General features: G+C 37.9%; 1 protein-coding gene across 1 annotated transcript in view; it reads left to right on the plus strand.

The window, feature by feature from the left end:
- LOC113063326 (nesprin-2-like) overlaps positions 1-16568 on the plus strand; it is a 603140-nt gene that overhangs the window by 562137 nt on the left and 24435 nt on the right. Inside the window, exons 55-71 of the mRNA XM_026233640.1 lie at positions 5652-5774; positions 5858-6040; positions 7635-7724; positions 7853-7939; positions 8448-8522; positions 8855-9373; positions 9473-9676; positions 11184-11285; positions 11719-11922; positions 12026-12187; positions 12419-12544; positions 14699-14904; positions 15096-15219; positions 15360-15542; positions 15651-15797; positions 16029-16208; positions 16299-16454. Of these exons, the coding sequence (XP_026089425.1) occupies positions 5652-5774; positions 5858-6040; positions 7635-7724; positions 7853-7939; positions 8448-8522; positions 8855-9373; positions 9473-9676; positions 11184-11285; positions 11719-11922; positions 12026-12187; positions 12419-12544; positions 14699-14904; positions 15096-15219; positions 15360-15542; positions 15651-15797; positions 16029-16208; positions 16299-16454 (2871 nt within the window). The remainder of the gene's footprint in view (positions 1-5651; positions 5775-5857; positions 6041-7634; positions 7725-7852; positions 7940-8447; positions 8523-8854; positions 9374-9472; positions 9677-11183; positions 11286-11718; positions 11923-12025; positions 12188-12418; positions 12545-14698; positions 14905-15095; positions 15220-15359; positions 15543-15650; positions 15798-16028; positions 16209-16298; positions 16455-16568) is intronic.

The raw sequence follows: 16568 nt of genomic DNA on the forward strand, positions 1-16568 counted from the left end.
GAAAAGAAGATCTGTATTATACTCAACTCATCTTCCGTTGATCTTCAGCTACAGTCTAAACATTATGTCTGGCTAATGGAATAAGGTATAATTCACTGTACGATTATTAAATTTCAGATCAATAGGTAGCAGGTTCAAACTTGCTAAGTGAAGACCAGGGAGATAGTGGTATGTTTCAGAAGAACACCCTACAGATTCTAAGTGTCTTGTTTGAAGGAAACCAGCTCTGCTCATCACCTGCAGTATCTCAACAGAGTAAAGTGTGCTGGTAGCAGACTTGTGTTTTGGGCTGTTTTTCAGCAGCAGGGACTGAAGGACTCGTCAGAGTAGTTGAAACACTCAGTGCAGCAAAATATACAGTATTGTTCAAAATAATAGCAGTACAATGTGACTAACCAGAATAATCAAGGTTTTTAGTATATTTTTTATTGCTACGTGGCAAACAAGTTACCAGTAGGTTCAGTAGATTGTCAGAAAACAAACAAGACCCAGCATTCATGATATGCACGCTCTTAAGGCTGTGCAATTGGGCAATTAGTTGAAAGGGGTGTGTTCAAAAAAATAGCAGTGTCTACCTTTGACTGTACAAACTCAAAACTATTTTGTACAAACATTTTTTTTTTCTGGGATTTAGCAATCCTGTGAATCACTAAACTAATATTTAGTTGTATGACCACAGTTTTTTAAAACTGCTTGACATCTGTGTGGCATGGAGTCAACCAACTTGTGGCACCTCTCAGCTGTTATTCCACTCCATGATTCTTTAACAACATTCCACAATTCATTCACATTTCTTGGTTTTGCTTCAGAAACAGCATTTTTGATATCACCCCACAAGTTCTCAATTGGATTAAGGTCTGGAGATTGGGCTGGCCACTCCATAACATTAATTTTGTTGGTTTGGAACCAAGACTTTGCCCGTTTACTAGTGTGTTTTGGGTCATTGTCTTGTTGAAACAACCATTTCAAGGGCATGTCCTCTTCAGCATAGGGCAACATGACCTCTTCAAGTATTTTAACATATGCAAACTGATCCATGATCCCTGGTATGTGATAAATAGGCCCAACACCATAGTAGGAGAAACATGCCCATATCATGATGCTTGCACCTCCATGCTTCACTGTCTTCACTGTGTACTGTGGCTTGAATTCAGAGTTTGGGGGTCGTCTCACAAACTGCCTGTGGCCCTTGGACCCAAAAAGAACAATTTTACTCTCATCAGTCCACAAAATGTTCCTCCATTTCTCTTTAGGCCAGTTGATGTGTTCTTTGGCAAATTGTAACCTCTTCTGCACATGCCTTTTTTTTAACAGAGGGACTTTGCGGGGGATTCTTGAAAATAGATTAGCTTCACACAGACGTCTTCTAACTGTCACAGTACTTACAGGTAACTCCAGACTGTCTTTGATCATCCTGGAGGTGATCATTGGCTGAGCCTTTGCCATTCTGGTTATTCTTCTATCCATTTTGATGGTTGTCTTCCGTTTTCTTCCACGTCTCTCTGGTTTTGCTCTCCATTTTAAGGCATTGGAGATCATTTTAGCTGAACAGCCTATCATTTTTTGCACCTCTTTATAGGTTTTCCCCTCTCTAATCAACTTTTTAATCAAAGTACGCTGTTCTTCTGACAAAGGCTTGAACGACCCATTTTCCTCAGCTTTCAAATGCATGTTCAACAAGTGTTGGCTTCATCCTTAAATAGGGGCCACCTGATTCACACCTGTTTCTTCACAAAATTGATGACCTCAGTGATTGAATGCCACACTGCTATTTTTTTGAACACACCCCTTTCAACTAATTCAACTAATTGCCCAATTGCACAGCCTTAAGAGCGTGCATATCATGAATGCTGGGTCTCATTTGTTTTCTGACAATCTACTGAACCTACTGGTAACTTGTTTGCCACGTAGCAATAAAAAAAATATACGAAAAACCTTGATTATTCTGGTTAGTCACATTGTACTGCTATTATTTTGAACAATACTGTATAGAGATAGCCTTAATGAAAGCCTAGTCCAGAGAATCCAGAAGCTCAGACTTGACAGATCGTTCACTTATAGACAACTCTGTGAATGTGCTTGAGTAGCCAGCCAGAGCCTGGGATTAATCCCAATCAAACATTTCTGGAGAAACCTGAAAATCTGCATCTGCCCTCATCCAACCTGACAGAGCTTGAGAGGTGAAGAATAACAGATAACTGCCAAATGATGATGAGAAAAGCTTGTTGCATTTAATAAAAAAAGACTTGAGGCTGTAAAAGTGTTCCAGCTAAAAACAAACCACAAAATTTCAATTCCAAAAAAGTTGGGATACTGTACAAATTGTGAATAAAAACAGAATGCAATGATGTGAAGTTTCAAATTTCAATATTTTATTCAGAATACAACATATATGACATATAAAATGTTTAAACTGAGAAAATGTATAATTTTAAGGGGAAAAGATTTTAAATTTCATGGCATCAACACGTCTCAAAAAAGTTGGGACAAGGCCATGTTTACACTGTGTGGCATCCCCTCTTCTTTTTATAACAGTCTGCAAACGTCTGGGGACTGAGGAGACAAGTTGCTCAAGTTTAGGAATAGGAATGTGTCCCATTCTTGTCTAATACAGGCTTCTAGTCTTAGGTCTTCTTTGTCGCATCTTCCTCTTTATGATGCACTAAATGTTTTCTATAGGTGAAAGATCTGGACTGCAAGCTGGTCATTTCAGTACCCGGATCCTTCTTCTACGCAGCCATTATGTTGTAATTGATGCAGTATGTGGTCTGGCATTGTCATGTTGGAAAATGCAAGGTCCTTCCTTAAAGAGACGACGTCTGGATGGGAGCATATGTTGTCCCAACTTTTTTGGAATGTGTAGCTCTCATGAATTCCAAAATGAGCCAATATTTGGCATGACATTTCAAAATGTCTCACTTTCATCATTTGATATGTTATCTATATTCTTAAGTTTGAGATTTGTCAATTATTCCATCCTTTTTTACTACAATTTGTACAGTGTCCCAACTTTTTTGGAATCGGTTTTGTATTTAGTCTATTTATGTTTTTATGTACTTAACTATGTTTTTTTAAAAAAAGATTGATATGGAAAAAAGTAATTTAAAGCAGTTTTACATAAGGCAGGAACATAACGTGGAAACATCAAGGGGGTACATTTTGAATACATTTGCAAGCCACTGTGTGTGTGTGTGTGTGTATATATATATATATATACATTTATATATATATATATATATATATATATATATATATATATATATATATATATATATATATATATATATATATATATATATATATAATACTTATTTTAGGTTGTAACTTTCTAACTTTTTGATTCTGCATCCATAATATTAATAATATAGTATTTTTCACATATAAAGAAATTGTTTTTAAAAAATTATAATCGAATAAAAGCCAACTAGGACATTCAGTAAGTTTGTAAGCACTGGGAAACACGTTTTTTTTTTTCGAATACAGACGAGGCAAGACTAGATTTAGATTCAGCACACAATGAATATAGCGCTTAGTTTAGATCAAGGGTTGAGTTTGTGGATCGTGTTTAGGGAAGCTGAACTAATTCACTCGGACTGTACGTCACTCACAGTAATCACCTTCATACAGGCTACTAATGCACACTTCAGAATATCTGACAGCTGCTTTCGATTATATCTGCAAGGTATGTGAAATTAAATGTTGACAGATTTATCTAATAATGTATATGATTTGACTATTAAACAGAGACCGTACACTATTAAACACAAAGGCTGTGAGCTGTGTGATCAGGCGGTCTCCGCGCCTTCAAAATAAAAGTCCCGCTATTACGAGGACAAAAAAGATCGCGATTTCTACTATTCGCTTGAAAAGTAGATTGTGGACGTCTTCAAGATCGTTCATGATATAAAATCGCCAGATCGCCCACCCCGATACATAACTGGCTCAGTGGATGTGGTTAGCTATGCATTTAGCCAGCTTGTGTAGAGACTCTTGAGCTAGCAAAAGTCTGCTAACGTGAGCTAGCTTGTAACAACATTCATCCAAATATCAAGTCAGATAATTGTATTTCTTTAGAACTGTTTACTGTGTTACTCTGGTGTTAGTGCTGGCAGACGCACTATATATTTATATTCAACCACTGGCAAGATAGTGAGGTATTTCGATTTCCTAACTGATTTTTTATTAGGTGAAATGTTGATGTCACTTCCGGTGTGTGTAAACGTTTAGCGCAGTACCTCACACGTCCCATAGTTGGCGTATCAGTGAGTGAGCAAAAATGTGATACACACTTACACAGATGATTTCAAAAAATTGTGACAATTTTGGCCTACAGAGATTTTTGCTCCAGCTATATATTTGAGGCTGTAGAACACTGTAGTATGCTCAGAAAAATGAGGACATTGATTTTCGTCCTGACATCTACCCATGTCCTGACTTTGTTGGTGTGTATTCATAATTTTGTCCTGATATGTCACAAATGTAAACGCACACACACACACACACTCATGCTAATCCGCTAGATGTGTCACTTTATGCTTTCCATGGTGACGCGTCATTGCTTGTCACGTGACATACCGCAGCAACAACAGAGCTGAATGAATGATCTGCTTTTGTCATTTTTCCTTTTTTATTCAAAATATTAACAAATTTGCTAGATATGGCATGAAATAGCTGATATTCCGATTGTCAAATATATGCAAGTGGAAGTGTTTTGTTGTTTAAACACCTTTATAACGATCGCGTTAGTTGAGCTGTATGCGCGATGGGCGACGCCATCTTAGTTTGTGCCGCAGACGCAGTTCAGAGAATCAGATCTGTTGGATTTACAACACGTGAATTCATCCACTTCTCCCGAAATACATAAAAGTAAGTGGCTGGTGAACTGGGAGAATAATGGAGTAAACTTTAAAGTTACTTACACAATGTGTATCTGATATGAATAAAATGTGTCTAATTATAATGAAAAAGATTATTATTGCCTCTTCCTTTGACATCAGTGTGTATTTTACAAACTCTAAATGTATTGTTATTTCTAGTACTTATATGTCTGAAACCTAAAATAAACATTATGTGGTTGAAAACACTGAAAAGTTGTGATGACAGCTCTGAGCGCACTTGTCTCTGGCTCAGCGCCAGCCAACTCGCGAGAGCACATTTGAATTTCACGTCATGCACTGACCGGTGTGGTCGTACACTCCAGGGACTAGCCTAGACTGATCACACCGGTGTGATCGTACGTGCGATGCGAAAGAGTTAAATTAATTGAAACAAAAATATATAAAGCCTATATCGAAATCATCTCGCGTTCTTTGGGAACCACTGGTCTACATAAGATGTGCACTACTGTTCAAAAGTTTGGGGTCTGCAAGATTATTATTTTTGTATCAGTATTGTGGAATTAATTGAAAATACTGTTTTAGTATATTTTTGATAAAATAAATGCAGCCTTGGTAAGTATAGAAGACTTACTTCAAAAACATAAAAAATTTGAAGTATTGGAACATTTGACATCTGTAACAGAACACAATTCATTTGAAGGGTTTTATGAGATTCCCTTACATGAATTACTTTCTAGAATATAATACTGTGATGAGATTTCTTAATTATGTACTCTATATTTTAATTGGAATTCACTTATAACTTGTTTTTAGGAGATGGACGCTATTGAAGCAGAGGTAAAGACAATGGAGAAAAATATAAGTAAGATCAGAACGATCCTTTCGACCAGTGACACAGAGAACATTTCTCCTGAGGAACATCTCGAGAACATACAGGTACTGTACGTCATGTCTTTCTATTTTCTGTTAGGAGTGTAAACATTTACATTACCTCATATCCCTCCCATTCTCTGGAACAGGTCATTCTGGATAATGTCCAGTCAATGAAGAGGACCATTGATGAGATTGAGAGCTGCAGGGCAGGTCTGGGGCTTCCTGCTGGGGCAGAGCAAACTCTCACAGCCTTCCGTCGGGCCCAAGAGCTCCTGCAGCCCATCCAGGAGCTACAGCAGCTCAGCGTGGAGCAGAACGCAGCTTTAATGGTTGTCGCTCTAACAGTTTGCTTTTGTTTACCAAGAGTCGAGGTTTCCCGCTTACTAAGCACTATTATGGAAATTTCAAGGTTTCTAATATTGTTTTGGGAGTCTCCTACAATAATAGTTTTATTATTTCAAAATATGCAATTAATGTCCTTCCTTTCCGTGAGCCTGCTCTTCTCTGATTGGTCAGGTGGCCCATTCTTATTTTGATAGGTCTGCCACATACAGCGCGTGTCTGAAACCATACACCCATTGCTGTTGTTCATATTTTGAATGCTCGATAGAAAATATAAACATCTATTATTTATCATCATACTTACAGGTTGTGATTCAGTGGAGCCAGCTGGTCCAAATAAACTGTGTACTGAAAGTGTTTTGTGAATCCTATGTTGAACTCCCCCAGAGATTAGAGAAGCAGTCACTTCTTTCTTTTGGGAGACAATAACTTTATTTATTTTGCTTTATAACTTTACATATCATTTACATTCACATACAACTACATGACATACTGCATGAAAGGCAAAATTGGAAATTCGACATAATAGGGGCACTTAAACTTACTTACTACATGAAAAGCAACTTTCTGTAGTTAGGGTGTTTTTTTTTTTGTTTGTTTTTTTTACACAACATTAAAATGTTAAACTTTTACAACTTGTATAATTGCAAAAGAGGAAAGTGTTAAATATGCATTTACATTTTTCTATTTCATGCTGAGTTGGCAAATTTAGCACCCCCAGCCCACCTATAGGAATGTATTAATTTATAGTGAATGCTAAATTTAAAATGCATATAACTTCCACAAGTGGTTACCATTCGATTTAATTTCACTTAAAAAATAAAATAAAAAAGAAGCTATTTTGTAGATTATTTATTCCTGTGACGTGAATGGCTTTTTTAAAAGTTTGAATGTTTCTTGTAGTCCTTGGATTAAAGCTGCATTACGTAACTTTCTTTGTTTTTAAAGTGATCCAAAATCAAACACTGAGCAAAACACAACCAACCATCTCCTTTAGCCTGATTCACAACCTTTACATGAATTACGGTTGTCATAACAAATGACAGCTATTCAGTTCCAGTGCGGGCATCTAACCAAACAAATAAAAAGACTACTATCAAGCTATGAAACAATCTTGATGAGTGGAAATTTTTTCATCCATTTACAACAATTGCAGCATCAAATATAATAATAATAATGTTATAATGCTATGTTTAAAATGACCTTTTTTTTGGTCATCTTATGAAAGTGCAGTACATTTGTAGTGTTTTTAGTGACCGTGACCGGCACGTAACCACTTTCATATCTGTGGGAATGAGAGGATGAGAAAATCCCTGCATTTAAAGCCAACTCACAAAAGGGATGTGTGGGAGCCTTGATTTTTCTGATTGTGCTTAAAAAATAAAGTGCTTTTAAACTTTAATATAGTGTGGCGATAAATCATTACAGGCATGGCTTTATTGGCAAAGGCAGTAGTATCTAGTTGAAAAGCTCTCATGGCTTTTCTCATGATCTTTATCATGTGACCTTATAACATTGACTGTGGTTTGCCAAAGTTTTACAGCTTGATGAAGCTAAGTATTTTACTGATTTTCTTTTCAGGCCTCTATTGGGCAACCAGCTGAAATGATTCTCCATTCAAACCAAAGCACAGAATTCACGATGCCTCATCTTTACACTGGAGATGTGAGGGTAAGTCCATCAACACCTTAGAAGACATCTAAAATGAGGATGAGTAAATAAGACTAAATCAGCTCAATAGTTCTGTCACTATAAAACCCTAAAGAATAATATGTCCTTGCATAACCCTGGTGTATCAGGTGTCCATGGAAGCCCCTTTCATTGAGGAGGAAGATGAAGACAATCGGTCTTCATCCTCAGGAACTCTCACAAGCAGTATTCCAGAGGTAAAGCCCTCAAAACCTTCAATTTATCTCCCAGGCTGAATGTATCCCTTTGCCGTAACCTGAAAAGCAAACATTTCTGAACTCGTGTACGGTCTTGAACTTTTTGCTATGGCTGTTTATTTCCATGCATTTAATTATTTATTTGTATGTATACATTTATGAATGGAAAGCATTAATACAAATCTAAGTATACATTCTAAATGTATATAATACTATTTATATGCATATTCATATTTAAATACTTTTTTTTTAGATCTATTTTCTCTCTAATTGGTCGTAGATGCTTTTGTTAGTCTTGGAATTGCATGATAGCAATTATCTCAGCTCTGTTGCTATTAGAGTATATGCTACACACTCATTGCAGAATGCCAGATATAACTCCACTTCTTCTATCAGTAACCGTTTTCTTCATTTGTCTTTATCGAGCCTATTCTTCTAATGCACTTGGCCATCATCTCTAATAATTTTTAATCATTTCATCTAATAATTTATCCTTTTTCTGTGCCAGGACCCAGATGAGACAATAGAAGAGGAAGACATTAAGACAGGCACTGCCTCTGCTGTAACAGAGTGTGTCATTAAGGTAAAGCTTTTATGGCAGACGATGATTCATTATCATTAATTCTCACATTCCTCATTGTGAAATGTATAGTTCGGACTGATTGGATGAGCCCTGTTCAAATTCATTGTAAAATGCCAATTAACACACACACACATATACATTAAAATGTAGTTTATTCCTGTGATGCAAAGCTGAATTCTTATTATCAGCTGAATTGTTAGTTTAAAATTGCTTAATGTTTTACATTTATACAATACAAACAGAGTGGGATCTATTAACAATGAATGACATTCATTAAATTAGCCACTGCAAAGCTGCTAGTGGCTTACTGTTTTTTGTTTGTTTGTTTTTAGGAATCCTCTCCTGAAGAAGTAGTTGATTTTCGTGCAGATAAGCTTGTAGTACAGAACACCAACACAGGAAGTTGTTTACTGGAGCCTTCTGGCTTCCCTGAAATGCCTGGCATATACAGCAGACCAGTTATCGAAGAGACAAGTTCTCTACCTGCACTAACATCCCAACACTTGAAAGAATTTCCAAATGATAGTTGCCTGAAGCCTGACAGTGCAAATATAACAAAGGAAAAGCAAAACGAGTGCACAGAAACCAAGATGATTGAAACCATCCCAGCAAAGCCAGGAATATGCTCAGAAATCACCATGTTAAAATCTGAATCTGTAGATCAGAATGAAGCAACTGTAAACACAGACACAGGTACAAGTGATCAAGGGAAAAATACGGCCACAAAGCCACCTGTAAATGTTACCGATGGTGACCAGACCCAGACAGACTCTAAACCCATAGACGGCGAAGCTCCTCTTTTGCTCTCCTCCCAGCTTATAGAATGTGTCCCACAGGAAGATAAAACACTGGTAACTCTATGTGAAATCTAGGTGTAAGATCACATGTTATTACATTTCCACTATGGCCAGTGGTTTATATGATTAATTACTGCCGTTCCTACTCTTTAGGAAATACAGAAAGATCTGATTGAGGCCTCCATTCAAGAGACCAGCAGCCAGTCTCAATTTCAGCACACAGCATCTGTCAGCGATGTGTCCAAGTCTGAAGGAGGAGGTGAAGATCAAGATCGAGAGGGTCTAGTCCAGCTTCTCAACTCTTTGAAGGAAACATCGGAGACCCTTGGATCATGTCAGGAAATCAGTTTTTTAGAGGTCAGTTTCAGCCTTGCGAAAATGCTTACTAAAACCAAAGAACTACCCTGAGAAAGAACAAGTGTCTGTGTGCATTTTCTGGCATTTACAATACTGTTCAAAAGTTTTTGGTTATTAAGGCTTGTTTAATGCTTTTGAATTAAAACCATAGTTACCTGCGTAGGGAATGAGACACTGCGTCCTCTAGTGGCCGCTATGGGGAACACCTTGTCGTGACCGGTGTTTAAAGCATACATTGAAAAAACACCAACTTGTTGGCCTCTGACATCACTACCAGCGCGACTATAAATAAGCGCCGGGAGAACACGTCATTCCCTTCTTCGTCTGAAGCTTGCGTCCGAAGCATGGCAGGGAGCTAGAGGACACAGTGTGTCGTTCCCTACTCTCAGGTACATTCATAACCTGAGATGTTCCCTTTCAAGGGAACATTGAACTATGGGGAACAGTATACCCATGCCACCATGCTGAGGGGAGTGCAGGCCAGAATCATGGCGAGCACGAAGTATCAACTCTACCATTTCCACGGGAGTTGCCCCTGGGGTGTTTAGACGGCTGTCTGTGACAGTACCCCTTATGGCTAAAGGCCTAAGATACATACCCAACTTAATTGTTAGGGCCTCGGCCCAGGGTAGAGCTAAAGGCTTGGAATCAGGAAAGATTCCTTTAAATGGATACGACTAAGAACCTAGCATTTTCTACCAAGTCTTGCCTGTCACACAGGGACTACCGCTAACTTACGCATAAGCTTGCTGAAAGAGCTGTCTCAACAGTTCTCTAGTAGCAACACCCTGTTTAGATAGGTATCAGAGGATACATAGGTGTAGTGGCGCCCAAGATGAACGGGGCATTTACCAACTCAAGAAAGGGCACGAAGCAACCGCGCAAAGCCCTCACCATATAGGATTTTAGAAAGAATGCAGAATACTAGTGTGCAAACTTACATAGCATGGATTTTCAAATACTGTTCTAAGGAGGGGCTCTTGTGGCACTCTGATAGAGCAGCTCATAGATGGAATGTTGCATCTCAAAACAGTATGATTGAGATTCATCAGTTCGATCTATGGAAATGAGACTGGAGCACTCGGAGGAAAAAAACAGAGAACTCATCAGTCGCATCAGAGCCCTGAACTTTTCGATCACAGTCTCAACGGTAATTTGTGCATCACCTCGATGTCGGCAGGTTTACTCTAATGCTGAAACCGAGGGATGATAGAAGAAAACGGCCTCTTTCATTTCTTTTTGATATCTGTATGGAGATCATGCAGAAATGGAAGGCTCATCTGATATATATTAAAATGTGATATTTATTAAAAACCCAAACTTTTGAATTGTAGTAAAGTTATAACTAAGAAGGGACAACATGTGAAGTTAATCTGCAGTTTGGACAAATTCAAGGTTATATTCATATCTGAAAAAAAGAATCAGACAAGTGGCTGACAGAAAACATTTCACAGAGGCTCTTATACGGATTCTGCTTTTCTGCATCTTTTATTTCCTGCCTTCACAGACGAGACAGGATTTGTTAGAGATTTCGGTGTTTGCATTGAGTTCCAGTGAATCACAGATGGGAGACTCAAACAAACTCCTCAAGGACCTTTCAAGGATCAAGGTATCACCAATTCACTTGCAAAGTCTACAGAATAAAACAAAACTTAAACAGAAAAAAACACCTTTCATTAGGTTGTACAATACAGTCTCCTCTTTACATTCGTCCTCAATATGTAAATGACATTAATAACATCCATTTACTAGTTTAATCCACAGCATGAGTTTTTAAGATTTGTTTAAGACATATTTATTTAAATTAAATAAATGAATATTTATTTCTTGTATTTTCTTTGGCTACCTTTTGTCATTGTAATATGTGACCATGCAAAACAAATATTTTTGAAAATGTTTTAGAACTTTCCAAATAGACACAAACATACTTTACAAAAGCATGAAAATTTATCTGATGACAAGGTAGACAGCAACATTTGCTAATGTAGGATTGGTCGTTAATGTTTGAAGTTCTGCTCTAATGTAAGTGTTTTCTCTGTAAGAGTCTGCAAAGCACCACCTGGACTTTGAAACTTGAGCGGCGGAGATCAATGGGACAGAATATTGTTGACCTCCAGAGATGTTCTGAAGCTCTTCTCAACGGTCTGCGGGGTCTCCTGGAGTTGGGCTCTGAGCGCCTGCTACGCAGTCAGGATGCACAGCCACAAAACTGCAGTCAGCTGCACTGTCTGCTCACAGAACACAAGGTACACGGCTGACCAACTTAGTAATTATATTATTATTTAATAAATAAAACTTTTTCTGACTTCTGGAATGACTCTAATGATGTATGGAATTGAATGGTAACAGAAATACTTCCGAGATTTGGGGCAGAACCTTGTAATGGTGAAGCTGCTATCCCAGAAGCTGCCAGAGGGGGCACTGCAGGCCCATGCAGAGGTGGAGCATTTCATATCAGCTCTTCAGGATCAAGCACAAACTCATGGTGTCCGAATGCAGCACAGCTTAGAGGTACAATAACATGATCTTATTCAGACCGTAATGTTATCTATCTACCCCATTTCATAACACATTTACATCATAATTTAGTATTTTGTATCATCATTGCGTCTATCAACACTATTGTCATGAACAGTTCTAATTTAATAAACCAAGATTTTATATGAGTGTATGAGATTTATAAAATGAATTAAGAGAAGTGAGCAACAAGAGCTCCCTCAATGCTCTTTATGTGTGTTGTAGGAGTGGTCTCAGTACGAAGAGGTCACTGAGAGACTGCGTAAGCAGTTGGATGAGATGGAGAAAAACATGTCCAGTCTGGATTCAGAGCCAGAGGGAGACCTGCAGGGTCAGCTGCAGTCCTATGAGGTTAGTTCCCCGCATCCCTGGGAAGAACACTAATGGCTGCATATCTTTAACATCCTTTGAGCCAGGGCTGTGTTTATTTGATGGGAAGATTTTTATATTCTATGACTTCACATGAGAATTACAGAAATTCCAATCGGTAATCTTAATCAAAGTTTTTGTCTTATTTTACAGTTTAAATATGTGATTTTTTTATTTTTTGGCGTAATTGTAAATCTTGAACTAGGTTATTGAATTGTTTTTCTTTCTCTATTGGCAAAATGTTTCTGTGAACTTATGTGAATCTTCACATAAACCCATTATAATGTCATGTCATATTTAGCTGCATGTACCCTTCAGCAAGTAGAAAATTAAATATACAGAAATCAATAAAATTATCAAACACTACATTCTAAATTAAATGTAGATGAATCCTTTCATCTTACAAAAGTTGTTGGTTTTCTTTTTTTTTTTGTTTTTTTTTGTTTAGCAGACATCACGGTAGCTGAGTTATTAGGTTATTTTGGCTGCTTTAAAGAGCTGCCACTGCTGAACATGACGTGGATCTGAAACTCTTTAACTTTTCTGACCCACATCAATTTTTAAAGCCTCTACTAATAAGCTGATCATATACAAATCATATACAACAAATACTTGCATGCACTGTTTTAGGGCAGGTTAAATCGCCTTTTTGGTAACTTCATGACTTAACTGATGACATAACTATAGCATTGCATGCTCAGTAGTTTCTTTTCCATTTTAATATTAAATGAGATGTGTTACAGCATGCCCTGCCGCATTTGTGCATCAACTGAAGAGCACATGCTACAAACACTGCCTGACAGTATGGGAAAAATATTTTCTACTGTCATACAGCCTGACAACAAATCTGTACTGCAGTTCACTGTTGTTCTACTGAAGCTCCTTGTCACCTGTAACTTTTATTTCAGTGCACGGCCTGGCATTGAGGTGAAGTTAGAGAGCACGTCTGAAAAGTCTCCTGTTTGATGTGGTCGTAAAGACGTTCTTGCCTGCAATAACTCGCTAATTTTGACAGCACTACTTGTCAGGTTTCTTTTGTTTTACTGAAAAAGAAAAATATATTACTGAATAAAATATTTTTTCAGTGCTCTGTCCCTGGTTGTGTTGTATTGAATTAATAAAAATCCTAACCAAATTAGACGCAGCATAATGCACTCTTGTCTGTATTAAATCACATAGATGTTGTGGGGTGTTACTGTATTTTATTAGCTGAGCACACTATTGAGGTTTTGGGACTCCTGCACTTATGAATTATTTGAATGGATATCTACTAAGCAGTAAAAGTAATAAGTATCTGAGACATGTAGGCGTGTGGAGGAGGGGAGGGTCTTTTCTTTTCTTTGGTTATATGTTACATGAGAGTTTGGGGCTTTTTTTTGGGCCAGCACATGATGTTCCTGATTAAATTACTCGGTGTGATAGTTGCCATATCTGTGGAACTTCATGTTCTGCGGCCTGCATTGGCCACTGTTTTATTATTTGTTTCCCTCACTATTACGAAAACTAATTTCTCAGCTTCACTGACTCACATGGAACAATCAGTAGCATATGGTTGGTTGCGTTCATATTATTTTCCCCTTTATGTCTACCAAAGCTCATTACTCAGGTGGATTGATAAAGGAGAAACGGCAAGTAACCCTTTTTGTGTCTGTAATAGATGTACAGTGCATCAAACCCACAAGCCACTCCATCCGAGCAAGTGGTTGAAGCTGTGAGATATGAGGATGTGTGGATGAAGACATACGTTAGAGCAGTGTTTCTTGAACTTTGTAGTCTCTAACTGCAGTACTTCAGCTGACCACATCCATATATTTGTGTACTACTAAATTACAATGAGTTAAAAACATAAACTAAGCACATATATAGCTGAGCTGTATACATAGAGAGAGATACACATAGATCGAGATATTAAACTTAAATCATGATTACTGATCCTTTGAATATCAACGAATAGACCTTATATATATATATATAAACTTTTTTTTGTAAAGCAAATAATGTGGTTTTGATATTAAATTGTTAAAATGTAAGACATAAATACTTTTTCTAAATAGTTTATTGTTCGTTATAAAATATGTTTATAGTCTTAAGTGTAAGGTAATAACCCACTAACTTCTTTTTTTCTATTATTGTCAGAGGTTGCAGAAGGTCCTGGAAGACACAAGGCCTCAGGTGTGGGAGATCCAAGACCGACTCAGGATCCTACGGGAAAAGGGCTGTTTCCGTGAACGGCCAGACCAGCCTGTACCAAAATCACAGCTGTTGATACACTGGATGGAGCTTCAGAATCGACTACAGCAGAAGATACGGTCCACACAGAAGATCAGAAAGAATTATGAGAGGTATGAGAAAACCAGTGATCAAATAATAAATAAAAACTGTTTGTAAAAATAGGATAATTTTCCCCTCACAAATGGATCATCATATTCGGAGGTCCAGGGTAATAAAATGTTTAAAATCCCTTTGTTTAGAAGCCACATTGTTATATCATGTTACAAAAAAGGTGTGTATTTCTGTGCGCTCATATTTGTAGGCTCCAGTGCAACTCAACAGAACTAGAAGTGTGGATTTGTCATGCTCAAGAACAGGTTCAGAAGTGGAAGACTTTGTCTGATTCTGATCCGCTGAATTCCAGAACAATCTTGTCTCAGCTCACGGTGACTAGAATTTCATTTGTGTTTATATTATTATTATTTTTTATGTGAACATTACTTATTATTAATTTTTTTATGACATGTGAACATGCATCATGCCCGAGATGCAAAAGTAAGAATGTGGCTTTGTTTGAATGTTGCAGGAGTTCTTCGCAGAGCTAGAGGTCCGTTCGGCACAGAAAGCTTCTGCAGAATGTGCAGGCACACAGCTACTGCAGCAGACTGACAGTGAAGCTCCAGGTCTGCGCAGACGACTGGCTCAACTTGAGCAGGAATGGATGAACTTGACTAGTGAGCTGCCCACCCTCAGCCAGAAACAGAAACAAGTATGACTTATGTGTCTCTCTTAAGTTTTTTCTCTCCCTCATCGATCAATTAGAAGCGAAACTCTAGCCAACAGATATTAAGTTAGCATCCTCTTGCCCCCCTTCTAGCTTTTGACAAACCAGTCTCACAGTCATATCTTGGCCAAATTGACCTCCTGGATCGAGCATGTAGAGAGACGACTGGAGGATGAAAGCTCGGGGGTCCACTGTGCCCTCGGTTCCTCTCAGCTGTCTAGTCATCTAAAGGCTTTGAAGGTAATGCACCTAGACTGTGGAATCATCATCAAAGTTGTGCTGCTTAATATTTTTGCGTAAACTGTGATTTGTTTTTATGGATGCTTTGATTAACAAAGTTCAAAAGAACAGCATTTATTTAAAATGATTTTTTTGTAACATTAAATGTATTTATTGTCACTTTTGACCAATTGAATGTGTCTATGTTAAATAAAAGTATTAATTTCTTTTTTTTTTTATCTCACATACTAGGATCTCAAGGCTGAAATAACCAGTCACCAGCCATATGTTGACGTCCTGAACCATCAGTCTGTGGAGGGGACAGGATCAGTGAATGAACCCACCGATCGCAATGAGCACATCGTGTTTGCTGAGCAGCTGGGAGCTCTCAATCTGAGTTGGCTTATTCTACAGGTCAAAATTGACCGCAAGGCGAGTGCAGAAGTACAGCAAAGTTGTAGTAACCTACATAACCTGCCAAAGCCATCATATTTGAAATGTGACAAGTTCTTCTGTATCTAGATTCATGATGTTGAGGACCAATGGCAGACCTGCACGGACAGAGAAAAGCGTTTGCACTGTATGCACAGCTGGATCTCTCAACGTATGGAATGGGTGAAAAACAACTGGCGACCAGAGAGCTTTTCACAGATCGAGCAAACGTTACAGGAGTGTGAGGTGAGTCTCTTATCTCCCAGCTAGCTTGAAGAATTTACGTTGCTGTTGTTATTGCTGGTGTGAAGGTGAGTTAAAGGAGTGCTTTTAAAAAGGGAAGTGAGATATTTGAGAAAA

This window comes from Carassius auratus, chromosome 45, assembly GCF_003368295.1.
Source record: "Carassius auratus strain Wakin chromosome 45, ASM336829v1, whole genome shotgun sequence".
Lineage (NCBI taxonomy): Eukaryota > Metazoa > Chordata > Actinopteri > Cypriniformes > Cyprinidae > Carassius > Carassius auratus.